Source organism: Talpa europaea (assembly GCF_964194135.1).
Source record: "Talpa europaea genome assembly, chromosome: 2".
NCBI classification, from domain to species: Eukaryota; Metazoa; Chordata; class Mammalia; order Eulipotyphla; family Talpidae; genus Talpa; species Talpa europaea.
In genome coordinates, this window is record NC_140068.1 from 61,424,893 (window position 1) to 61,451,189 (window position 26,297).

The 26,297-nt window shown below is 34.9% G+C and overlaps 1 protein-coding gene across 29 annotated transcripts in view; it reads left to right on the forward strand.

Moving 5' to 3' along the window:
• SNAP91 (synaptosome associated protein 91) overlaps nucleotides 1–26,297 on the forward strand; it is a gene marked incomplete at both ends in the record, with an annotated part of 119,807 nt that overhangs the window by 93,193 nt on the left and 317 nt on the right. For 16 of the 29 annotated variants that reach the window (XM_084227825.1, XM_084227820.1, XM_084227804.1 and 13 more), the window contains 6 exons: nucleotides 6,310–6,444; nucleotides 8,092–8,241; nucleotides 13,693–13,723; nucleotides 15,859–15,970; nucleotides 22,328–22,411; nucleotides 23,038–23,142. In XM_084227825.1, coding sequence (XP_084083951.1) covers nucleotides 6,310–6,444; nucleotides 8,092–8,241; nucleotides 13,693–13,723; nucleotides 15,859–15,970; nucleotides 22,328–22,411; nucleotides 23,038–23,142 — 617 coding nt within the window. Of the gene's footprint in view, nucleotides 1–6,309; nucleotides 6,453–8,091; nucleotides 8,242–13,692; nucleotides 13,724–15,858; nucleotides 15,971–16,497; nucleotides 16,522–22,327; nucleotides 22,412–23,037; nucleotides 23,143–26,297 lie in introns of all 29 variants that reach the window. The other 13 variants (XM_084227823.1, XM_084227805.1, XM_084227813.1 and 10 more) reach the window with 7 other exon arrangements.

Genomic DNA, 26,297 nt, shown 5'->3' on the forward strand with positions numbered 1-26,297 from the left:
TTAGTTGGCATAAGCCCAGCTGTTTTTCATCTTTGATGCTGATGTAAGGAATTTCCATTTTTTACTTCTAATTTCTATTGGTTTTAGTTACTTGAGCCATTTTCTTCTGTATTTTTTGCTTATAGAAAACATTTTTTAATTGAGGTAACATTGATCACTGTATATAATTTAGGTGTGTTACCACATCACGTGTGTTACCACATCATGCCCACCAAAGCAGCCATAGTCCCCCATCATAGTCTACTGGGCATTCCCTCTCTTTACCCTCACTCTCTGGTAGCTTCAGTTCTGCTGTCAGAGTTCTGACAGGTTTGTTCTGCTTTAGTTTTTTCAGCTCCTTTGTTTTGTTTCTTTATAATTCCACACATGAGTGAAATTACCCAGTATTTGTCTTTCTCCTTCTAACTTATTTGACTCCACATAATCCCCTCCATTTCCATCCTTGTTGTCACAGTGGCAAAATTTCATCTTTTTTTTTTTAATAGCTGAGTAGTATTTCATTATGTGTATTATATACCACATTGTCATTACCACTCATTTGTCCTTGGGCTCTTACGTTGTTTCCAAAACTCAGCTATTGTAAATAGTGCTGCTGTGAACATACATATATGTGTGTATATATCTTTTCAAATCAGTGTTTTGTTTTCTTCAGATAGATACAGAGGAACAGAATTGCTAGATTTTATGGCAGATGTATTCTTATATTTTAAGTAACCTCCATATTTTCCATAGGGCCCAGACCAGCCTTCATTCTTACCAGCAGTGTATGAGGGTTCCTTTTTCTCCACGCCCTCATGAACACTAGTTGTTTCTGTTTGTACATATTTATGGGCTATTCACACAGTTTGAGGTGGTACCTCATTGTGGTTTGATCTGCATTTCCCTGATGATAAGTGATGATGATAAGCATTTTTTCATGTATCTATTGTCCATCTGTATGTCTCTTTGGAGTAGTGTCTTTTTAACCCTCTACCCATTATTTGATTGGGCTGTCTGTTTTCTTGTTACTGAGTTAATGAGTTCTTTTTGTATACATTGTATATAAACCCGTTGTCAAATGTATGATGATGTGCAGATATTTTCTCCCATTCACTAGAGTTTCTTTTCATTTTAGTGATAGTTTATTTCAATATGCAGAATCTTTTTATTTTGAATTGGTCCCATTTGTTAAATTTTGCTATTGTTTCCCTTCCTGTTGAAGTTGAGTCCCCAAAGTCATCCCTGAAGTCAATGTCATGGGGTGTTTTGCTTGTGTTTTCTTCTATATAGTTTATGGTTTCAGATCTTACATTAAAGTCTTCAGTACATTTTGAGGTAATTTTTGTGTATGGTGTGAGATAATGGTCTAACTTCATTTTTTTTTGCATGTGGCTATTGTCCATACTTGTTCACATAATAAAAAGCATGAAGACATGAACTCGTTGATGAACATCATGCAGTATTAATATGATTCTGTCCTATGAACTAGAAGCAACTTTCCTAACCAAAAAGAAAGGAAAAAAAGAAAAAAGACAATCATGTGTATATGTGTAATATAGCTAATAGCTGTTCAGGGATTTCCCCATTCCCCATTTTTGTTCAGTGAGTATCAATGGTACAACAAATTTTTTGGCATACCATGTTCTGGGAATTTTCTGTGAAGCTCCTAGCATATTTGTTATACTGCATATCTGTGGGCAGAGATTTGTTAAGTCCATAGGCTTTTGAAAGAAAGAAGAATATTGTTAAAAGAAAAATGAACCTAATCATAGATAACTAGGAAGTCCACAAAAGTGTTCAGGTCCAAAGTAGGGATTTGAACAAAAGAAAAAAGAGACTAAGTTGTATTTTGTGAAGGAGTCTTTAGACTCTTTTGTTATTGGTTTTCAATAATAAGACTTTATTGGAGTAAAAAAATGTATATATATAGACACAGTAGTTGGACTATCCAAAAGGAGCATTAGTCACTGACCTGGGTAGTCTTATTCATTGCCTGAATAAGTTTTTATTTTTTTGAAGGAGTAAGTTTATATGAACATAAAAGGAAAATGCAATACATATACAGCACAACTAATAGTTGAAATGATTTTGAGAGATTTTAAACCAAAAATTCGAAATCATCTCAAAGTTGGGGAGAAACCTTTATCAAAATGTGGTATGCAACTTAAAACTGGAAAACAAAGACTAAGTGTATATACTCATTAAAAAAATCTCCTAAAAACTGTTACCTTTTTTCCTTCATTTAAATTTACTTCTAGAACTGTCAAATAATACCTAATCCTGAGTTGAGTTGTGTGTGAAATTTCATTGTGGTCGTCATCTATCCCTTAGGTAAAAATATCAAGTTCTGTTTGGTGCACCAAAAGTAGTAGAAGTAGAAAAAATTTTAGAGATGACCTCATCAGAGTCCACTAAGACAAAGAGAATAATTTTTCTAAAGTCACAGAGATTGTTGGTAGGATCCAGATAGTATCCATATCTTACATGGAGTCTGGCTAGTACCTTGAGAATTAAATTTATGACAAATAAAAGGAAATATAATTTTTGAGAGTAAAGAGTCTATCTGTCCAACTCCTTTCAAGACATACCACAGATTTTAGATATAGACAAATTCTTAGACAGCAGATGTAAAAATGGATAAGTAAGAAATGAGGTATGCTAAAGGATGTGACTAACTTCTGAGACTGACAATCAAGCAGGAAAATTATCCTTTCATAGTAGACAGTTCTGGGGTGACTGAATCATAAGTCTATGTGAGGATAGAAATGTGCCAATCTCTAATTCCAAAAGTAGGGGAGAACATAGGCTGGCATTAAGACACCCATTGTGGTTTTATATTCTGTTAACCACATGACTTTAGCAGAGCCATACAAATTTGAACTGACTTAAAGTATAACAGTCTTCAGGGTGAACATAATAACTAAAAGTTTCTACTAAATGGGAAGGTCTATAGAAGACAGAATCATTCATCTTGCATGGGGTAGGAAACAGCCTGGTAAGTGTCAGACAATGACTGTCAGACTTTTATCCCTAGAAATGTTGACAATTTCTACATTGATTGTGGTAAACGGAATGTGTTAGCAACTGATTGCATCACAGCATAATTGAAACAACATCATCTTTAGCATAATGGAGCAAATGTGAATGTGGGAGAAGTGTATGTGGGAGTGTTTTTCTAAATTTAAAATTTTACTCTCCTAACCCATGGGATGTGGCATGTTTTATCTAGACTATGTCTGTCAGTCTTGATGCGTATGTATTAATAGAACTTCATTACATGTGTAGGATGCTACCACCTAAAAAGACATAATTATAAAACTAATCATCTATGATACAAGGCAGTGTGCCTGTGGATGGTTGAGTTCTTAAAGCTAGTTGGTGAATTTTAGTGTATAATAGTAGGAATGTCCCAAAACCTAATCATAATTACCATACTTTCACTTCCATAAAACACCTTTCTGAATGTAATCTTGAACTATATAGACATTAGTTTTCTTATTACTTACCTCTCTTCCAAGATGGAATGAAAGGAATTCTCCAAACTCTTCATTAATATCTAAATTTTCCTGGCTAACTCTTCATTTAGAGTACAGCAATCCTAAAATGGTTGATTATTTTATATTACTTTGTAGATTTTTAATTTGTCTATGTTTGTGACAACATCTTCAGAAGAACTGAGTATAATGGAAGTTCTTCTTCAGAAGAACTGAGTATAATGGAAAAAGTCATGTTTCCAGATCTCCATCAACTTTATAAACCTTTAGGAAGGTTTATTCCTGGCTATGGGAGAACCCTGCACTGAAAAATTCCTGAGGGGCTCGGCATTTGCCACATTGTGACCTTGGGCAAATTATTTAACTTTTTCTGTCCTCAGTTTCCTCATCTGTGATAATTCATAGAATTGTTGAGGACTAAATGAACTAATATGCGTTTGAGTTGAATGATCCTATTTGTTTAGTCCTATTTTCGTAGGGCCAAAATAGTCAATTATTGGCAGTTCTTGCAGTTCTCATGGTTCAACCTCAAATAAAAAGTAATGCTTAGAACAGTGCCTGGTATTTAGCAAACCCCATGCCAATGTTAACTTTGCCTTCCACTTTGTAAGAAAAGGCACTTTTTTTTTCAGTGAATAGTGGTGTTTATTCACCTAAGAATGTGTTTTTACTTACAAAATCCAGTAACAAATGAGCCCTGTGTAAATGCACACACTTTCCAATTTCAACTACTGAAGCTTGGCTAGGTATGTTAACTTCTTCTTACACCACTTTTAGCCACTGAAAGTTTGGGTTGAATCAGATGATCCTAAGACTCTTTCCAACTCTAATAAGCTGCAATTCTAAAATAAATTGTGTCTTCTCGACCAAATTTTAAGAAGCCAAGAGTCAAGTACAGTTGTCTCCGCAGTCAGTTTTAACAAAGAGAACCATACCATAGAGCAATTACCTAAATTAGCCACAGTCATATTTCGACTTGAGGTATGAAATGTTTCAAAAATAATTAGCATTAACACAGCCACCAATATCCCTGAAACCAGAATAGTCACAACCGCAAAATAATTACATTTATCCATCTTTGTTTCATAATTATATTAATTCTGAACCTGAAAAATGTAGTTTCTTCTATAAGGAAAGTTACATGATTCTTACATCACTCAAATACTAAAATTACTTAAAGTAGTTGCTGTGACCTTTAAAGATCATCTTCTAGTAAGCAAAGATGATCTTCTAGTATTTTCCATTGCAGTTTTTTCATACTTATACAAGGAAATCCTAAACCCATGTCACTATCAATTAGTAGAAACAACATAACATTATTGCCTGCTTTAGAAAATAGTAACTGGAGGATTTTAAAGGTAGTCATTTTCAAAATTATAAATTGGTTTTATGGAATGTAAGCTTAAGGATATGTTTGAACTGTTCTTAATGTTTTTGGAAGAAGTTCATGAAAAAGAAAAGATGTAGCTAGATATGTCAGGAATATATACCCAAACTGACTATAAGAAAGACTGGTAATGGTAAATTCTTTAACAATAGAATATCGTGTAGTGTCTTATTGAGAAATTACCTCCTTCACAGATTCTTGCTTTTATACAGATGCAATATAGAGTGTACTCTGCTTTTGCTTCTGTCTTTTGATTGAGAGAATTTATTTGTTTCTGGCATTCAAAGGACAGATTTTAATTTGGGATATGATTATTATACAGTAGTCCCAGATTCTTCGTATGTTTTATACTCAAAAAATATGTCATTCACTAAACATTAGTGTTTTAGGCACTGTGCTGAATATTAGAAAAGACAAGGAAACAAGACACAGTTCCTGATATCAAAAAGCCATCCCCAGGATCAGGGTTGGAATAAAGGTTGGGGTAGGAATAAAGAAGAATAATGGAATGGGATGGAGATAAGTACCAAGTGCCAAGGACACAGAAGCAGAAGAGGACACTCACTGGAACTTTATGTGGGAGTGGCTAGTAGCACTGGCGGCCAGCATAGTGCTAGAGAGTTCTCCAGAGTCACTTTCTGACTTACTGTGAAGGCGGATTTTGGCTGCAGTCTGGTTTGCAAGGCTGGAGAGCAGGCGAGCAGGAGGCGGCAGAGGGCTTGAGTACTATACAAAGGAATTTGCATTATATGAATATAAAAGTTATGAGGAGCCAATGAAGGATTTAAAAAAGTAACGTCAACATTTTCCACTCAAAATGATCACTCTGGCTACACTGCAAAGACTAGGTTGGAAAAGGTCCACACTAGAGGCAGGATGCCTCCCGGGGTGACTGCTTATGACTCCTGAGAGCCAAGTGGGTCGGAGCCACAGGGAGGGATGGCAGGACCTAAAGTTGGCCTTAGCAGTTATGGGCTAAGACATATATGAAAGATATTAAGGAGGGTTTGGTGGCAGAATACACGCATATTTTTATGATTTGTATTTTATTATACTGAGCCAATGTGTAAACTAAGCATTTTCTAGCTATCTGGTATGATGATTTGAAGAAACAAAATTTAAATAAAGTAAGATAATTGAATTTCAACCCTAGTGAGACCTTTTTATTGTAGTTATCCTATTGTAATAATAGATTTGGTTGCCACAGTTTCTCTTAATAAGACTGTATTTTATTGTATGCTTTCTTATTCTAATTAAACTATGTCTCTTTAGTACATGACATATCAAGATACTGGAAAACATTTAAAAACTGTCTTCCCAGGTTTCATCTAATCTACATACATCTAATTTCTTTCAGTCTTCTACAACTTTTCTGACTCTGTTTTTATGGCTCTTGCCCATCTCTGCTGTTTCTGCTTATATTTTTTTCCGGAACTTCTTTCCCTCCAGGATTTGGGGGCTCATTCATGGCCCCTTCTCCATCACCAGTGACTCCAGCTCAGAATAACCTGCTACAGCCCAATTTTGAGGCAGCTTTTGGAACAACGCCTTCAACTTCAAGCAGCAGCTCCTTTGATCCATCAGGTGAGGCAGTGATTTTTAAACATGCTTTTTATTTCTCCTGATCATGAATTATACCACCTACAGTTAGTATCATATCAGGAAATTCTAAATAAATATGGAATGATAATATGATTTTAGAACTGTTTAATAAGCCCCTTTTTCTGTAACTTAAGTAAATTTTCTAAGTAGATTTGAGTAGATTTGAGAAATACCTATAATCCTTTTCTGCGTTTCTGTTTTTAATTTCTAGCAGAAATCTAACAGCACACACCATCTGTTTGCATGAGCTTATATACACTGATTTCAAGTTGGTTAAGGGAAAACAAATACTCCGTACTATATCTTTGTACAATATCTGAATGCGTGGACATCCCCACTGCTGTTGCTTACACCCTCTGAAGCTTGCATGGCCCTCAGTTTTAAGAAGTTGAGACACAAATAGTATTCTTTGCCTGCCTTTAACCTTTCATCCTGCTGTCATTTTGTTTGTATTCTCTTCCATTCTACTCTTCTCATGCTGGGTCCTTACTACAAATTTTCAATTGGTGAGTTTTTGGCAATTAAATGTGTTTCAGAAACACCCTAAATATATCCCTTGCCTGACAATTTGGTTGCTTCTACTGCCAGTGCCTAATTGAATGCTGTCCTTTTTCAATTTAGAATTAATTTATGGTAGTATTCATGGTAAATATGCATAGATTTTTAATGAAAATTAACCATAAAATTTTGATGTAGATAAGATATTAGCAATAATTTATACAGATCTAATATGTCTGCATTTTAATGGTCTTCAGTCTAGGAATTTAATAAGTAGTGATTTGTAATAGGGTGGTCTGGAATCATCAGTAATAGTGTGATTCATAACAGTTACAAGAGTGTTTATTTTGTATGCCCTTCATTTACTCTGCCCTTTAAGTTAGAACCAAAAATTAATTGCTATAAAGAAAGAAAAAAATCAAAATACTTACATCTAAGAGTTGGTCAGCTGTTTTTCACACAGCTAGTTCTAGCTACTCATCATTAGATTAAGTTTTGTTCTGATACTGATTTTGTGGGCAACTGGGAAATTCAGGCTTCCTTTCTCAATTAATAATTATTTTAGAAGTAAACATCCTAGGGTCTCAGAGTAGATTGTTCAAACTTTGCTGTAAATCACTCGCATTTTAATACAAAGTGTTTTAGTGATTGTTTTTAATAAAAGTTAGGTTTTACCACTCATTGAGTGCCTATGTAGAGCAAGCATTATAATAAAGACATAGTATATATATCATCTAATTTAATCTTCAAAACAAAGCCATGTAGTAGTGGTACTCTCCCTATATACAGATGCAAAAACTAAAGCTCAGACAGTAACTTTATCAATGTTCCACAGATAGTGAGAGAAACAGCTAAACTTGATCCCAATTCTGATTCCAAAATCTGTGCTCTTTTCTATACATTACACAGATTTTTTTTCACTTTTGTTCATGTTCATTAATATTTCCATACGTTATAAGTAGACATATAGAGAGATGCTCTTCTTGGTATTACAGTTATGAAAAGGGTCAATTTCATGTCTCCTTTTATAAGATTATATATTAACTTGTTTCCATAGTTTTTCAAAAGACATGTAGTCTTTTGCATATTGTTTTTTTTTTTTATGCTGATCTTGATCTATTTGATTTCCAGTGTTTGATGGTCTAGGTGATCTTCTGATGCCAACCATGGCACCAACTGGGCAGCCTGCACCCATCTCAATGGTACCACCCAGTCCTGCAATGGCAGCAAGCAAACCACTTGGGAGTGATCTTGACTCATCTCTTGCCAGCTTAGTAGGCAGTGAGTAACATAGCTTCATTTAACTAAATCATACATGAATTTTTTCATTAATCTCTCATATTTTGTTTCTGAATTCACTTATGGGTGAGTATATCAAGGAGTAAATAGAGATTCTTAGTGTACGCAGCACAAGTCCTTGAAATATTTTTTAAAAAGTCACTATGCTATTGTCTTACAAGTAGTACCCATGCCATTTTCAATCTGAATTGCTGAAAATGTAATTAGAGAACATATAATATGAAATAAAGTGCTTATGTTTTAGAAGTAATTTTTCATTTCATTTGGAAATAAGAATATAGAAAACCCAGAAATAAACCCACAGATCTATGGTCAACTAATATTTGACAAAGGAGCAAGGAATATGCACTGGAGCAAAGGAAGTTTGTTCAATAAATGGTGCTGGTAAAACCGGGTCGCTTCATGCAAAAGAATGAAGCTTGACTACTACCTCACACCATGCACAAAAACCAACTCAAAATGGATTAAAGAACTAGACATAAGACCTGAAACCATGAAATATATAGAAGGAAATATAGGCGAAACACTACATGACATGCACCTCAAAGATATCTTTACAGATGCATCACCCAAAGCAGTGACAGTGAAGGCAAAGATAAAACAGTTGGAACTACATCAAATTAAAGAGCTTCTGCACAGCAAAAGAGACAATAACCAAAACAAATAGAAACCCCACCAACTGGGAGAAAATTTTTGCACACGACACTAATGATAAAGGACTGATCACAAAAATCTACAAAGAGCTGATGAGACTCAACAAAAACAAAGAAAATAATCTAGTCAAAAAATGGGCAGAAGAGCTAAAAAGAAACTTCTCCAGAGAGGAAATACAAATGGCCACCAGGCATATGAAAAAATGTTCAACGTCACTTGCAATCAGGGAAATGCAAATCAAAAACTACAATGAGATACCATCTCACACCAGTGAGAATGGCACATATTAAAAAAACTAGCAACAACAAATGTTGGTGAGGATATGGAGAGAAAGGAACTCTCCTGCACTGCTGGTAGGAGTGCAAACTGGTCCAACCACTATGGAAAGCTGTGTGGAGATTGCTCAACCTACTAAAGATAGAGCTTCCATATGATCCAGCAATTCCACTCCTAAGTATTTACCCAAAGGACACAGAAACATCAATTCCAAAGAGCACCTGCACTCCTATGTTTATAGCAGCACAATTTACAATAGCTAAGCTTTGGAAACAACCCAAATGCCCAAAAACAGATGACTGGGTCAAGAAGATGTGGTACATATACGCAGTGGAATATTACTCAGCATTCAAAAAAGATAAACGCATGCAATTTGCAGCAACATGGATGGAGCTGGAAGGGATCATGCTCAGCAAAATAAGCCAGAAAGAAAAAGAAAAATACCGGATGGTCTCACTCATAACAGGAATCTAGAAAACCTAAATAAGGGACCAGGAAAAAGAGTAACTATAAGAAAGAAAAAAACCAAAATCAACAAACAACTATGACAGAGACACACTTTGGGGGGCGCGGGGAAAGGAAGAATTGGGTCAAAATCAGGGGGCTGCAATTGTATGAGGAATATAAAAATAAAAAATTTTTAAAAAAAGAATATAGAATAATACAGATGCAGAATATTCACCAAGTGAGTATCCAAGTGAGCTTCAGTTATTCATTCAACAAACATTCATTGAGTACCAGGCATTCTTCCAACTCTAGAGATAAATCATTGAACTAAGCACATATAAATTTATTTTCCTATGGAGTTCAGGAAGGACAGAAACAAAACAGTAAATATTTTAAATAAATTAAATTCTATAGTACATCAGGTTTTAAGTGCCATAGGGAAAACCAGAATAAGCAAAAGAGAGTTGTAAATGCTACAGAGTGAGAGATAGAGTAGATATCACGGAGATGGTAAAATTTGAGCAGAGATTTGAAGACAAAGGGATGAACCAGGTGAATATCTGAGGGAGAACATTTGCAAGCAAAGGAGATAGCCAATGTAAAAGTATTGAAGCAAAAGATTATCTGGTATATTCAAGAGACATCAAGAAGACTAGAGACTGGGGCTGGGTAAGTGAAGGAAAGAGTTATAGAAGGTAAGGACTACTATTAGATTGCCCTTTTCTTTTAATTCTGAATTTTATTTTTTATTATGGTGAATGAATTTCCTATTGCAAAAACTTTTTGTTTTACTTGAGGTTCTATCAGAAATTTAGAAGATCATGGAAACAGACTTTTTTTTCTCCTATGTACTATCCCATGGACATATTTCTGTTTGCTGTTTATTGTCCTTGGTCTGATCATCCATGAAGATGGTTTAGTGACACGTGGCAAGAGTTTATTGAAATATTGCTTTCTACACTAAAATTTCATTTCACTTATGAATAGTCTAAAAGTGAGGACTGCTTTTACTGGACACTTTAATGTAGTGCCCAGATCCTCCTTCAGAAGTAGCGGCTTTATACCTCCAGCTGCTAAGGGATACAGTAAGGGAGTTGTGGCCAGGTCGGTGACCATACTAGGTAGCTTAAATTGTTGGCCAGGCATTGACTAAGCAGGCATAGAGACCTTCCACAGGGTATTGTATTTAGTGGTAGGGAATACATAACTACTTGCATATGCATTCTTGGTTTGTTGGATTCAGTTATGGAAAATCTGGCTGCCAGCAGGCAATCTCCCTCCTAGGAGATCTGAGAGAGAGACCAGCTGGGGACGATACACCAAGAAAGACCCACACACCTCACCAAGCACAGCACTCCATTCCAAAACCCACATGCTCTCCTCTAGGGTCCATGCCAAGCCCATTTGCCTGACGCCACTCATCTTAAACAAGAGCAACAAGGATGCAGGGTTCTGAAATTTGGGCTCCTTAAAGTAATAAATGGCATTTGCTTTACTAAACAAGGGAAGAAGAGGGAGAAAATATTGCTCTGACTGAGTTAACCCTCCCTCCCCACCAGATTGATACTAATCTCTAGAATCTAGCTTTCACTTCTTTCTTAAGCAAAGATACAGTGCCCCGGCTAGAATAAGTCATTATATATACCTAGGAATCAAAAGCATCAGAGGACAAGAAGGAAAAGCTGATAGAAAAGAAGTCCTTACACCTGAGGGGAGAAATCAAATACTATTCAAAAATGAACAACAATGTAAGAAAATTAGAAAGTTAATAATAAAAAAATGAAGTCCAGAGACCTATGAAAAGGACACACATCTCAAAGACCTAAGGCAAAAACTAGAATAACAATATTAAGAAAATGCAATGAAATCCTGGAGGGACAGGCTAACACAGAAAAGCAGGTACAAGATCTCAGAAAACATACCCAGGAACAAAAAGAGTTCTTCACTAAAGAACTAATTGAAGATTTTAAAAAATGCCAAAAGATACACTGAGTGAAATAAGAACAAACATGGAAAACATATTGAATAGAATTAAGCTAAAATAAAAAATTATTTGGGGATCAGCTAGCTACCAGATCCTATATGATAAAGATGGTATTAAGAGGGAAGTACAAAGCAAGACAAGCCACCATCAATAAATAAGGAAAATCTCAAATAGAATGACTTTATATCTGAAGGAACTGGAAAAAGAAGAGCAAATGAAATGAATAATCAGTGGTAGGCAGGAAATAATATTAATTAGAGTGAAAATAAGTAGATACCAAAAATGTAATGTAAAATGTCAATGAAACCAAGAGCTGTTTCTTAGAAAGAAAAAACAAAATTGATAAAACATTAGCAAGGTTCTCTAAGAAATAAGAAAGAAAACCTAAATAAAAAGAATCTGAAATGAAAGAGGCCAAATTATAACAGAGATTGCAGAAATATAAATGATTATAAGAGACTTATATGAACACCTATCTGCAAACAAACAGGACAACCTAGAAGAAATTGGGAAATTTTTAGAATCATATAGTCTTCCAAGATTGAGCCAGGATAAAAGAAGCAGTTTTATCAGACCAATCTCAAGCACAGAAATTGAAAAAGTAATTAAAAGTCTCCCTAAAAACAAAAGCTCAGGACCAGGTAGTTTCACTACTGAATTCTACCAAACCTTCAAAGAAGATCTAATACTGTCTTTCTCATATTCTTCAAAAAAAAACTGAGGAGGAGGAAAAGCTCCCAAATACATGTCATGAGGACATTACCTTCATCCCAAACCAAACAAGCACAGCAGAAAATAAAGAAATCTATAGACTGATATCTCTGATGAACATAGATGCAAAAATCCTCAACAAAATCTTGGCAAATTGAACCCAGCACTACATTAAGAGGGGCAGGTACTATGGAAAGTTGATTGGCAATGTCAAAATGTTAAACATGGAATTACCATTAGGCAGATACTGCACTGTGTGACTCAGCCTAGAAAACTCTACTCCAAGATCTCTGCTCTTCTTTGCATAAGTCTCACTTCTTGAGGCAGTCCATGAGCTACCTGTTTAATACTGCCTGCCCCCCCTCCTTGATTATAACCCTCTACATCCCCTTTACCATACTCTTCCTTTTCATTTTTCCATAGGCTTTCCAAATGGCTTTCTAACAACCTATATAATTTATTTTTTAATTATTTTAATGTTTATTATCATCTCACCCAACTATAATTCAAGTTCCTCCAGAATAAGTATCCTTGTTTTCCTCTTTAATATGTTCCCATGCTTAGAAAAGTACCCAGCGTGTGTAGGAGCTCAATAAATAACTAATGAAGTTAAATGAAATGAAATTAGAGCAGAATGATTAAGCCAGTTATATCAGGAGTCCTAAGACCACTCTCATATTTGTGGATTTACTAGAACGTGACAGCGCGTCATTGTACTCACAGCTAAAATCTGTTACAGCAGCTTAGGAAGGAAACATACTGGATCACTAGAAAAAGAAGGAGAAAATCTGGAAGAATCTACATGCATACTTGCTTAAGCTGTCTTTTCCCTGTGAATGGAAAACCACATGAAAATTCAGCAACATGTGAGATATTTCTTCCCAACATGTTCATTAGGGACTCAATGTTTTTATTGGATGCTCTTCCTCTATGTACCCTGTGCCTGCTGTCCACCAAAATCCCAGTCTTTCAGATGGGAAGCATGTAGTCAACATAAGCTACGTATTTGTGCAGTGTACAGTGGTAGGCCACTCTACAGCAGAACAAGTTTTATCTGGGTGTAGAGAAGAGTTTATTGGCCATGTTCATATATGTCTTCCATGCAGGCTTTTCTAGGATAATAGTCTCAAATCTATCATGTTCAATCCTTTTGGACACCAGTTGACTTTCAGATGTAATCTGTAAGTCTAACATAAAGCAAAACAAAGTTTTAGAGTTGTGAACATGTTTCCTCATAAAGTTTCTGTTTTATATAACTGGATGCAGTCATTCCTAACAAAATAGGCACTTTTTGTAGGCCTCTGTTTCTTTGATAATCAAAATGATAAAAGCTTAATTTTCTTTCTTTGATCCATTTATAGATCTTGGAATTTCTGGTACCACATCCAAAAAGTAAGTGTTTTGAAATGATCTGTATTTCTTGTCACTATTTATTTTATTTATTTGAAACTATCAAGTATTATACTCATTGGAGTAATCTTTCATTTTCAGCCTGGGAAATTTGAAAATTGGTTTTTACTTCATTCTGGATTTGTTATTGTTGTTTGTTTTCCTGGAACCTTCAACTGTTGCTCTGCAATGAAAGGAGTAATCTCTTTCAGACTCTTCTATTGTCGCTGAGTTATATCTAAAAATATGGGAGAATTGCATTTTGAATATTTTACTAATCTTAAATTCTGATGCATTTACTGCAATATTTCTAGCTAACACAGATGCATGTGTGTGTGTGTGTTTGTATGTGTTGTATATTGCTTATCTAATCATCACTTCAACATAATGGGGTGGGATGGGGGAAAGATGGAACAACTAGGTTATCTGCTATAATACCAAAGAGTAAAAACCACATCAGAAACTTTTAGGGTTTAGATATTAAAGTTCACAAAAGTTTGTTTCATTTATCCAGATGATTTTTTAATTTCACACACTTCAGTCTTATTTAATGCCTGAACATAAGGAGACAGAACAAGAATGGAAGAGTGCTTATTTTTTCATCTCTGTATGAAAAAATAGTAAATGTTGACTAAGGCTTAATGTTCTCACCCCATTTACTTCCTTTATCTTTAAGATCTTTTGAATAGTTTCTAAACCTTTTCAGAGCATGTTCACCTTTGAGGGGATTCCCACTTCTCAATGAACAAAAATAATTTTCATTTCACATTGCCCCCAAGTAGGGACCTGATTTGTGAGTTACACTGAGGTGTGTAAAGATGAATTAGTAACCCCACTATAGCCACACATTTAAGCCTTACCCTCCCATCCATGTCTGACTGCTGGGTCTGTCCCTCAATTGATTCCAAAGTAGGGAGAGAAAAAGAGTATTATCTATTGATCTGCCAAAACCATACAGTATTTACAAAGCAAAATGCCAGAACAGTAGTGTATGATTTAAGGACATTTCAAGATTATAATTAAGCATTATAAATCTATATAAGTAATATAAAGTAATGCTTTATAAGTGCACTCATTGGATTTGATAACCATTGTTTTTAAAGATTTATTTATGCATACAAGAACTGGGGTACAGGCCAGAAGTTTGAGGGGTGAGAGTATTCATCAGAGACAGAGTGGGGAACAAAACAGGCAGATCGACTGAAATACACTGCTGAGGGGAGCAGCGGGCGAGTCAGGAGAGGTCTGCTGCGCCATATGGGTTGCTCCCTGGCCAAGGATCGAACTCATGCTGCAGTGGCTGCAGACAGCTTCTTAGGATGTGTCTTAACCCCTTGTGCCACCAGAGAGGCCTGGATTTGATAACCGTTTATTGAATACCTACTATATCCTAGGCACCAAGCATATAAGAATGAAAAAAATAAACACAATCCCTCTAACTCAGGAGCTTCAAGTCTAGTAAGAGTTATTAATCAATTATCAAATAACAAAAAAAAGTAACACTTCAGTATTAAAGAGGAATGTTACAAGGTGCTATAAAAGTACATAGCAGGGAAACCTAAGCTAGTCAAAGTTGAGGTGCTACCACTGGTTTTTAGGAATCTCTCATAGAACGTAGATGTTAAGATGTTATTTTTCATTCATAAGAATGAAAAATAATGTACCCTTTTTTAGATATGTATTTCTGTGTCTCTGCAATTGGAATGCATTTTATGATAGATGGGACTTCCGGTCATGATAAGGCAGGTTGTAGTCATGATATAGGTTTATGAAACCATCTATTTTGATCCATAAAGTGCCTTTATGGATGTTTCTTAAACAAAATCAATGTGTTTGTGATTTTCTTACTTGGAATTTTTGTGACTAGTAAGGAATTCAGTTGAATTTGGTGGCACCTTTTTCTATTAGAAGAGAGGGGAAATTCCCATTATTATCAAGGTCCAAAATATAAGTGATTTTTCAAATGCTTTTAACATATGAGATACAGTATTGCAAGACTCATTTCTGTTCTATCCTGTTCTCTTTATTACCACTTGGCTCAAACAGACTACTTTCAACCTAAATGAAATTATCTTAGGAGCCATCCACCATTCTTTTCTGATGAGAGTGTTGTCTTTGTTTTGCATGCTTGATTTTAGGGGTGATCTTCAGTGGAATGCTGGGGAGAAAAAGTTGACTGGAGGAGCCAACTGGCAGCCAAAAGTAGCCCCAGCAACCTGGTCAGCGGGTGTCCCACCAAGCACGCCTTTGGTATGTACATGGCACTTTGCCAGTTTCCAAGTGAATAGACCAGGGTGTATTTTGCTTACTTTTGCTATTAACAGTGCATTTTTTCATCCACATTGAGGAAATATAAGGGAAATGTAATATTTATCAAAATGTTAATTCCATTGACTTTATCTTTAATAAAAGTTATGATGTATTTTTTAATTATCCATTTCTTATAGATTGTGCAGGTTTTTTTGCATAGAGATCTCTGTAGTAGCTTTTGTTTTTTTTTTTCCCTTTTTTTTTTTTTTGATATATATTTTCTACATGGATGGAGCTGGAAGGGATTATGCTCAGTGAAATAAATCAGAAGGAAAAAGAAAAATATCAACATTTATTATCTGTTTTTAAATTTCATTTTCAAAATAGTATATATATACTTCTTCAGATATGAGTTCTTTATTTGTACAACTGTGGAAATGATTTTTCCAAAATGTCTGTGTTTTATTATTTCTTTCCCACACTTCCTGATTTTCTTAATAAGTAATTAAAATTTTTTTTCTTACCAGAAAGATTGGGCATTTTTCTATTGTGTAAGTGAATTCTCATTTTAAAACTCTATTAATTCTGCCCACCATTTTTAAAATTGAAACTACTAACACCATCTTTATCTAAGATCTGAATAGGTTTCATTTCTATATATTAAAATTCTACTAATATATTAATATCACCATTCACTCTGTGAAACAGCATATCACTATAAATAAAGACTAACTTTTTTTTTTTTTTTTTACCACCACAAGAAGGATACTTCTAGGGCAGCAAAATGTAGTGTTTTCCTGTACTTACCCCATATTTAGCCAGGCACTTTTCAAAGCTTACTCTTAACCTTTCACCTTTCCTTGCCACCTTCACCTCTCTGAGCCACACTTCTCCCTAAGGATATCTTGATTCCTTCCTCTCCTTGCTGCCTGAATTCATTCTCAAACATCACCCAACAATGCCAGCCAATCAAACATGCATGGAAGTTAATGAATATCGATTAGAATATAAATGTTTTAGATAGACTCCATTAAATACTATATTCTAGAATTAATTTAAATATCTGAGTTTGGAAATTTAGAACACGTTTTCATTTAAGTAATTTTTCTCAACAGTAATGTTCTTATATATAAACAATTTATTAAGTATTAGAAATAAGAAATAAGTTCAAAACAATCTGAAAAGGGCCCCTTGAACAAAAGTGTTCCACTAAGCAGTACTAATAGCATTACATGAATTAAAATTGATACCATAATTCCTAGGAGAAAAGAGATTTTATACCCAGATTTAGGTTCTCAAAATCTGGTTCCTCTAATCTCCCCACCCTGTGCTGTTAGTAAAAGAGCAAAAAATAGGAGGTCAAATATTCTCTGCCTCTGATGAATTCTCTTCCTCTGATGAAGATGAAGTCTGGAAGAACTTAATTTTAGGAAGTGATTCTAGCAGATAACAGAGACAATAACTTATTGTATCTAAATATTTAATTTCCTTAATCTTTCTCTCATTACTTAAAAATGATGTTTAAAAATGTCATGTTTAATATTTCTCTAAAGAGTTCCTTTTTAATTTTTGCAAAGCATATTTAATAGAAAACCACGTATCTCTTTCAAATTGACCTGTGCCTAAGGAGACTATTTATTTTTCAATTCAGGACTCATTTTAAGGGCACTATAATTATTACTTTGGGACCCCAAGCATTGAACTTTGGCTGGTGGCCCATATGCTGAGATGATAAGCAGGCAGCACTCTGGGCCTAGGGGCTGCATTCCATTCTTAGATACAAGAACACGAGAGAACCACTCTCTTGTTGTGGGTGGAAGGAGATTTAATAAATGTAAATGCAATTCCTAAAGAAAGAGTTTCTTTAGAACTTATCTTACAAATATATTAATACTCCATATTGACTTTAAATCTCACAGTTTGAATTACATTTCCAAATTAAAGGAATCAACTTTACAATTTTCTTCTATGCAAAAACAGAGAGAGTTCTTGTGGTGTTGCTCTGAGGAGTTTATGCTTTGGTGGTGTGGCCTTCAGCAGGATAAAGCTTTTAATTGTGTAGGGTTTTTTAATAGTTTCAGAATTGTGAGAGTCTAAGATGGAGTGAAGGAGAGTAGGAATACTGATATTTGGCCATCAACTGTGGGTTTAAGAAATATGAACAAAAATGATGGAGAGCAGAAAGGAAGAGGAGAAAGAACAATCTCAGGTAGAATCCTTGCCATGGAGAGCTTTGTAGGCAAAGCCATCAATAGCCTGTGCCAGGCTTCTGTGTGGGGCAGTTTCCTAAATAATGAATCCATTAACCAAGAAAGGGAACAAGGGAGAAGCACTTTAAAAATGATGTTAAATTGAGGCCTTCCTTGGCCATCACCCATCCTGAGATCAAGAGTGTTTTCGTTTTGTTTTGTTTTGTGTAGAAGAGCTGGGGTGTAGGCCAGAGGCGGGAGTTGAAAGGATTCACCAGAGACAGAGTGGGGAGCAGAACAGGCAGATCTGCTGAAATACACTGCTGAGGGGAGCAGCAGGAGAGACAAGAGAGGTCTGCTATGCCATGAGTGTCAGCCCTCTGACCAGGGATTGGACTCAGGCCCTGGTGAGACTTAACCATTAGGCCACCAAGGAGGTCCCTGAACTAAAGAGTTTAACGACACACATTTAACTTAACTATTCTTGATAGTGCTCTTTGAGGCAGTGAAGTTATTAATTTTTATAAACTCCAACTTATTCTTTTTTCTTTTGTTGCTTGTGTGTTTGATACCATATTTAAGAAATCATTACCTAACCCAGTGTTGAAGATTTACTACACCTTTGTTTCTTTGTAAGAGTTTTATATTTTCACCTCTTACATTAGGTATTTGATCTGTTTTTAAGCTCATTTTCATGTATAGTGTTATAAAGGATCCAAATTTGTTGTTTTGAATGTGGAAATCCAATTGTTCCAGACCCATTTGTTGAAAAGGACTGTTTTCTTCACTTGTTGAGCTTGGCGTCCTTGTCAGCAGTCAATTGACCATAGAGATATGGATTTATTTCCAAGTGATATTTTGTCCTTTAGATCTATATGTGTGTCCTTATGCTAGTACCACACTGTCTTGATAAATATAGCGTAGTAGTTTTGAAACAAGGAAATGTGAGTTCTCCAAATTTTTTTCTTTTTCGATATTGGTTTGGCTATTCTTGGTCCCTTGTATTTCCATATAAATTTTATGTTCAGACTATCTTTCTCCAAAAGAAGCATTTGAAGTTTTGATAGGAATTGCACTAAACCTATAAGGCAATGTGGGAAGTATTGCCATCGTAACAATATTAGATTTTCCAATCTATGAACATAGGCTTTCTTTCTACTTATCTAACTTGTTTTTGATTTCCTTCAGCCGTGTTTTATAGTTGTCAGTGCACATTTTACTTGTTATATTTATTTCTAAATATTATTTTTGATGCTATTGTAAAGAAATTGTTTTGTAATTTTTTTGATTGTTCATTGCTAGTATGATATGAAAATCACTCACTGATTTTTGTATATTGATTTGGTATCCCACAACTTTGCTGTTCTTATTAACTAGTAGTTCTTAGTTTCATTCGTTTTTTAACTGATAGTTTGTGTATGTAGATTATTTAGGGTTTTCTAAAAATAAAATTTTTTTCAAACACAATAAAGATAGGATTTTTCCCGTTCTTATTCTGGATGCCACCTTCATCTTTTTCTTACCTACTTGAGCTGATTAGAAATTCTAGTACATTTTTGTTTCATTCTTGTGGTTAAAGTTTTCAGTCATTCAGTGTTAAGATTTTAGCCATGAGAAACTTCTCTATTCCAAGCTTGATGAGCATTTTTTATTGCTTTTTGTTTTGTCATGAAAGGGTGTTGGGTTTTGTCAAATGCCTCATTTGTTGCATCTATTAAAATGATTGGTTTTTTTTTATGTTTCTTAATAAAATGTATTACATTGAGGCAACATTGTATTGGTGGGATAAAACTCACTTGATCATGGTGTATAAATTCTTTCAATATGCTACAAGATTCTGTATGCTAATTTCTTCTGATGACTTTGATATCAAAGTAACACAGGCATCAAAAAATGACTAGGAACATTATTTTTTTGAGAAATTGATATTTAGCAAAATTTACCATTTTTGCTATCAGGCTTTGAGCTATGTTGTGATGGGAGTTTTTTAATTTCTAACTTATTCTCTTTATTTGTTACATATCTGTTTAGATTTTCTGTTTCTTCTTGAGCAATCTTGATAGTTTATGTCTTTGTATAAATTTGACTTGCATTTTAATCATTTAAAGACTTTGACATATGACTTCTCATAGTATTTCCTTAAAATCCTTTCTGTTTCTGTAAGGTTAATTGTAAAGTCCCTAATCCCTTTCCTTATTTAAGTCATTTAAATTTCTTTCTTTTTATCCTGGTTTATGTACTTCAGTAAATTTGTTACTTTTATTGACTTTTTCATAGAATCAATTTTTTATATCCTCTTTTGTTTTTTCATACTTGACTTCATTTATTTCCACTCTAATATTTATTATTTCTTATGCTTCCTATGCTTGCTTTGGGTTTTGATTTTTCTGTTTTTCTGTTCCCTTAAGGTGGACTTTTAGCTTATTATTCTAGATCTTTCTTCTCCCAGTGGGCATACATTTTTATTTCTTTGTATAGCTCATATTTTTTGTTGAAACCTGCACATTTTGAATTTGAATTATAATGTGGTAACTGTGGACATCAGACCTCTCCGAAAGTTTGTTGTTGTTTGGCTTTGGGTTTTTGTTTGTTTTTAGTGACCATCCAAAATTAATTCTGTAAAGTCTGTGTTCTTTGTCATGTGTTACCATTGATGCCTCTATTCCTTTAGGTACATGCTCAGCTAATGTTAGACAGTTTTTCTTAATCTCCTAGAAAAAATATCTCCCAGTCTTTACAGAAGGAGTCTGTATATGTGTTGGGACATGTCTTCAAATGCAGTCAGGCTGTTTGCAATTGCCTTAGTGATCATTACTGCCTGTTCTAAGTCTCAAGGTCAGCCTCAAGGTCATATCTTTCCTGAGCATGTGCACAGCCCTGGGAATGTGCATGGACTTCTAAATTCCCAGGATGTCTTGAGCTTTTCAAACCCTTAATCCCCAGAGCATCTCATTCTCCAAGCTCTTTCCTCCCAAACTTTTTGTTTAGTCTCATGTTTGCCTTGACCATTATCCACTGCCTCCTACAACAACAACTAAATCACTTGTCTGTAAATATTTTCCATGAATTGCTTCAGGTAAAGCTTTAGCACTAGGTGCATTTCAAGTTTGATGAAACAGAGACAAGCATTTTGAGCCATCTTTCCAGGGAACCACACAGACCAAAAAAAAAAAAAATCCATCTATTCTGCTCTCTGCTTCTATACTGGAAAGTGCACTGTTAGTCTCAAGGGGACAGCTAATCTATAGAACAATGGCTAGCTGTAGGGTAAGTTAAAATGCCACAGAGCTCACAATTTGTACCAAGATTCGGCTGATTTGCTTTTATAAATACTTTCTGGCTGCTAAAAGATGTTGGTTGGTTTTTAGAGTCCCAAAAGATTTGTTTTTAATAGTGATTGTATGTTTTCCATAGTTTTTGTGGACTGGGGGGACTCCTGGAGTTCCTCACTCCACCATTTTGCTGGCATCACTATAATATTTTTTTCAACTAGGATTTTGTTCTTATTGTTAATGGTTAACTTAAAGTAGGGTTAATTTTAAATGTAAGGGAACTATTTGGAGATTTTAGAGGATGACTAAAAACTATCAGGCCTCTTTACCTGAGATAAGGTGCATATGTATTGTGTGCCATCTTCCAAACTTAGAAATAATTTTCAACTTTGTACAAAAGAACAAAAGTGAAAAAGTCAAAGAAAAGCAAGTATAGCACAGAAAAGAATAATGAAAACTTGGGGGAGAAATGGAAACCAAACATTTAAAATGTAAATGGAAGCATATTCTTCAAATGTCTAATACAGTATCTGTCAGAGTATATAATCATAAGAAAAGATGATTAGTTTGATTGTTTACCTTGAGGGTGGGTGTAAGGAGAGTGGATACAAGAAAGGAAGCCCAATGCTGTGCATAAAATGCAAGCCAGTGAGTCGAAACAGCACCACAAGAGTGAACATCAACTCAGTGACCTTGTTCTATCATAGGCAATGGTGCTAGAGCCATTTTTATTTAAAACTGGGTTTTGCAATTTCTTCACCTTTCCATGCACACTTACAATGCATGTGCTTAACAGTTATATTATTTCATTTAAAAACCAAATTATGTTGGTTCTTTTTGTTTGTTTGCTGTTTTATGTGTGTGTGTGGTATGTGTGGTGTTTTTGTTTTTGATAGCAAGGAGCTGTACCTCCAACGAGCTCAGTTCCTCCTGTTGCTGGGGCCCCATCTGTCGGACAACCTGGAGCAGGGTTTGGAATGGTGAGTGATAACCTGTGTTAAAAACTTTAATTGACATTTCTTAGGCATTTGCCAAATTCAGGTTAACAGATATTGCTATGGAACCCAATTCTTCCCAAAATGCAGTAAAGTAAATCTTAAAAGTTTAGCCGCCTTTCTGCCTTACACTTAAATAGTCTACACGGTAAATGATAAAGTCAGTTATAAAATATTTAAAACAAATTCTGCCTTCAAAATTTCCATATTACCTGGTTATGGAGTAATATTTGCCAGATATTTTCTTAGCTCAGTCATCAAAATTTTATCAATAGATAAGTAGTCACTTATCACATTTATCACTAGTAAATTTTCAGGCCATCTTCCATAAAGAAGCAAGTTTTCCTCTCTTCAGGAACTATGCTTAGCTGAAGACAAACAACACAGAGGCCTGCTTGAGATGAGGATACATGTGATCTGTCAGGCTGCCACTGCACCTCAGTGTTTCACTGCTACCTGCCAGCCTCACAGTACCCATGGTTCAAAATTAAAAGTTGCACTTTTTCACAGACATGAATTCCCCAAAAATTATCAAAAGTATTTTCAATGCATAAATGTGAGGTAGTGCCATAGTGGCCTCCACTCCTGTGCCAACCACTCTTCTTTTCCAGCCCCCTGCTGGGTCGGGCATGCCCATGATGCCTCAGCAGCCAGTCATGTTTGCACAGCCCATGATGAGGCCACCCTTTGGAGCGGCAGCTGTCCCTGGCACACAGGTCAGTTTTTAAATGCTACTGGATAATGGTATTAATTTATAAGTATAGAACTGTCATTTTACAAACTGCTTTAAAGAGTTTTTCATATAATGTTATCCTTCTATCTGTTGTTTCAGAAGTAAGGGAAACATGGAAAACAGATAAGCAATAATGTGAGATTTGGGGAAAAAAGATAAAAATAACAATACTAATGTTTCTGTATTCCTTGTGTATTTAATTCAGAAAGATTCTCAAGAGTAACCAGACATTTAACATATCTAGGTGTTTATTCCAGAGAGTGAGCACTTCTAATCTGTAGTTTTATTATGTGCTCCCAGATTTAGCCAAATGCAAGGTTAGGGACACAGTCCTCTAAGCTACTAAGTTGCCCAAGAATTTGACACTAGCAGGGTAAGTTTGCCAAAATGCAAAGTAAGCAAGCAACCCTGACATGACTGTCCTCCCTTGAGAGTCCAACCACAAGTTTTAGCATCCCCAGGGTCACCCTCACTTTAGATGAGCTGCTACAAAGTTGAAGGATCCCATGACAAACTTCAAATTAGATCATTCCCTAAAACAACTTACAGAACTCAGGAAAGCACAAAGTTTACAATTGTAGTTTTATTATAGTGAAAGGGTGAAATTAGATCCAGCCAAGGGAAGGGATGCATAGGGCAAAGTAGGCATGGAGCCGCTTGGTCTCTAGAGGTGTTGCACACCTCACATGAATGTGTGACAATACACATGCAGTACTGCCAACCCTGGCAGCTCAGCTAAGCTTCAGTGTGTAGAGTTCTAATTGAGTCTTCATTACATAGCAGTGATTGATTGAATTACTGCCCACATGGTAGATCCCAGTCTCTAGACCCCCCTCTTTGTTAGGTTTAAAGTATGTGGCCCAAAGACCCAACTCTCCAATCACATGTGGTCTTTCTGGCATGGCCAGACACAGCCCTAAGTCATCTTGTTAGCATGAGTATTGAGGTCTTACCATGAGTCACCAGCAGAATGTCAGCATTAACTATCAGGCCTGGTTCCAGGAAATTACCCTGTATAACAAATGCATTCCTAATCACTCAGAAATTCCAAGTGTTTGTAGGTTATCTACCAGGATCCAGGACAAAGGGCAAACGTCTCTTTCAATGAGGCCAAATTTCTTACTACACAATTCCTACATTCATTTACAAAGATGCTAAAATACATGGACATTGTTCAGCTGTCTGACTGCTAATAATGATAGTCACATTAATGAATCACCCTTTCTTGATTCTTGATTCTTCTTGATTCATTCTTCTTATAAAATGCCTGGCCAAAGTGAAGGGACATGTAGTCAAAAAGACTTTAATATTAAGAACTGACTTGGATGGAATCAGAACACCATATTATAACATTACTAGCACCATACTAGTAAAACTGAGAAAACCAAAACAAATAGCTCAAATTTATTTTAATTAAATCAGTAAATGCCTTTATTTCTATAATAATTTTAACTTACCAAGTAAATATTTTAATCTCCCTTGCTTCCTTAAATCTCAAAGTCCATCCTCTACCTGTCCCCAAAATTTACTTTCAGTTTCTTTACTTGAACCACTGAAAAGCCAGTTACCAGGAAGAGAGAATGGTGGATGTTCAAATAAATAAATTTCAAATATGTAAAACCCTAGTCTTCAAAGCCATCATCAAAACACTGACATATGAGAAATTTTCTAGTTTTTTCTGATACTATTGAACCCTCTCTGGAGTTGTTTTGGAGGGAAAGCAGTGAGGGGGAATTGAGGAATGATAATTAGGGTTAAGTTTAATCTAGATATGATTAAATTCTAAAGAGGATCCTTGATGATCATTTGTATTCATGACTACTACCATCTTCTTGAAAAAAAATTCCATTTTTATGAACTTGGGAGCATATTATTTTGATTTTTTTATTGTATGTGGTGTGCTGGAAGCTTTAGAAATAAATTAATATATTATTTAAGGCAGTCGTTTTGTCTTGTAGAATACTATCGGTAGTATTACTTGGCACTGGTTTATTTACTTAATTCAAGAAACAAAATTAAAAATAGATAATATGAAAACTGTTTTAATCAGTAATTGAATTTATAGTAATTTAGGAAATGGTATGCCATATTTTAATTTTTAGATTTCCTATATCAGAGACAAAGCGTAGCTGATTTTACCAGATAATAAAATAGACATGACATAGATACCTATAGCTTTAGAAAGCAAAATTATTTTTCATTACTGATAAGAGGACTGTTCCGGTATCCTGCAATTGGTTGGCATCATGATTTTGTAATCTCACCTAATAATTATGGACCACTGAATTCTTTATCTTCCAAACAATATCAAGCTTACATTTATATTTTTTACCTGACCTTTCTATGAAGTACGGTCCCAGCTTTAAAAATGAAAATTTAAAGGATAGATACTATTGTCAGTCAATCATTTCTGGACAAAGAAATAAATCTAAAAATCCTTACTTCTTGGAGCTCTGTTCCTTAACCAATAAAAATTTATATCCTGCCATATAGTACCAGATTTCTGACATTTCCATCATGTTAAGCACATAGCAGATGAATTAGACTCAAAGGATAGATATCAGTTATTACTCTGTATAGATTACCTGGCTTTTTCAAATTCTTGTACCATAACCTTTTATCCTACAGTGAAATAACTTTTATTTATTAACTAAACAGAAACAAGTTGATTTTTTTGTTGTTTTTGTTACAAGCTCAGCATAATTGTTTTCCATAATATTTTGATAAGTAGGCTTCTCTGTAAACTGAACAGGCAATATTAGAATTTAGTGACATTCATAACTAGGAAACTGCTCTTCTGAAACAAATCATGCCCCCCATTTGAATTTTACTTAGTATACTTTATATAAAATTATAGTATGCTTAGCGAATAATTTTATGTAATTTCCTTAGTGGCTTTGGGCAGACTGTTTTCTTTCAGTTTTTCCATCAACTCACTGTAAGAAAAGCCGTTAAAATTCCTTTATTAGTTTAGTGATACTAATAACTCAAACTACAAAATGCTTTTGTGTAGCGATATTTATATTACGTTTTAATATGTATTCATAATATCTTTATGTGACTTGTTTTTCACCTCTTCCCTAACTCTTATTCATATTGTTCTACCAGAGTCCCCAAATTTTACCTTGGCTAAATCTG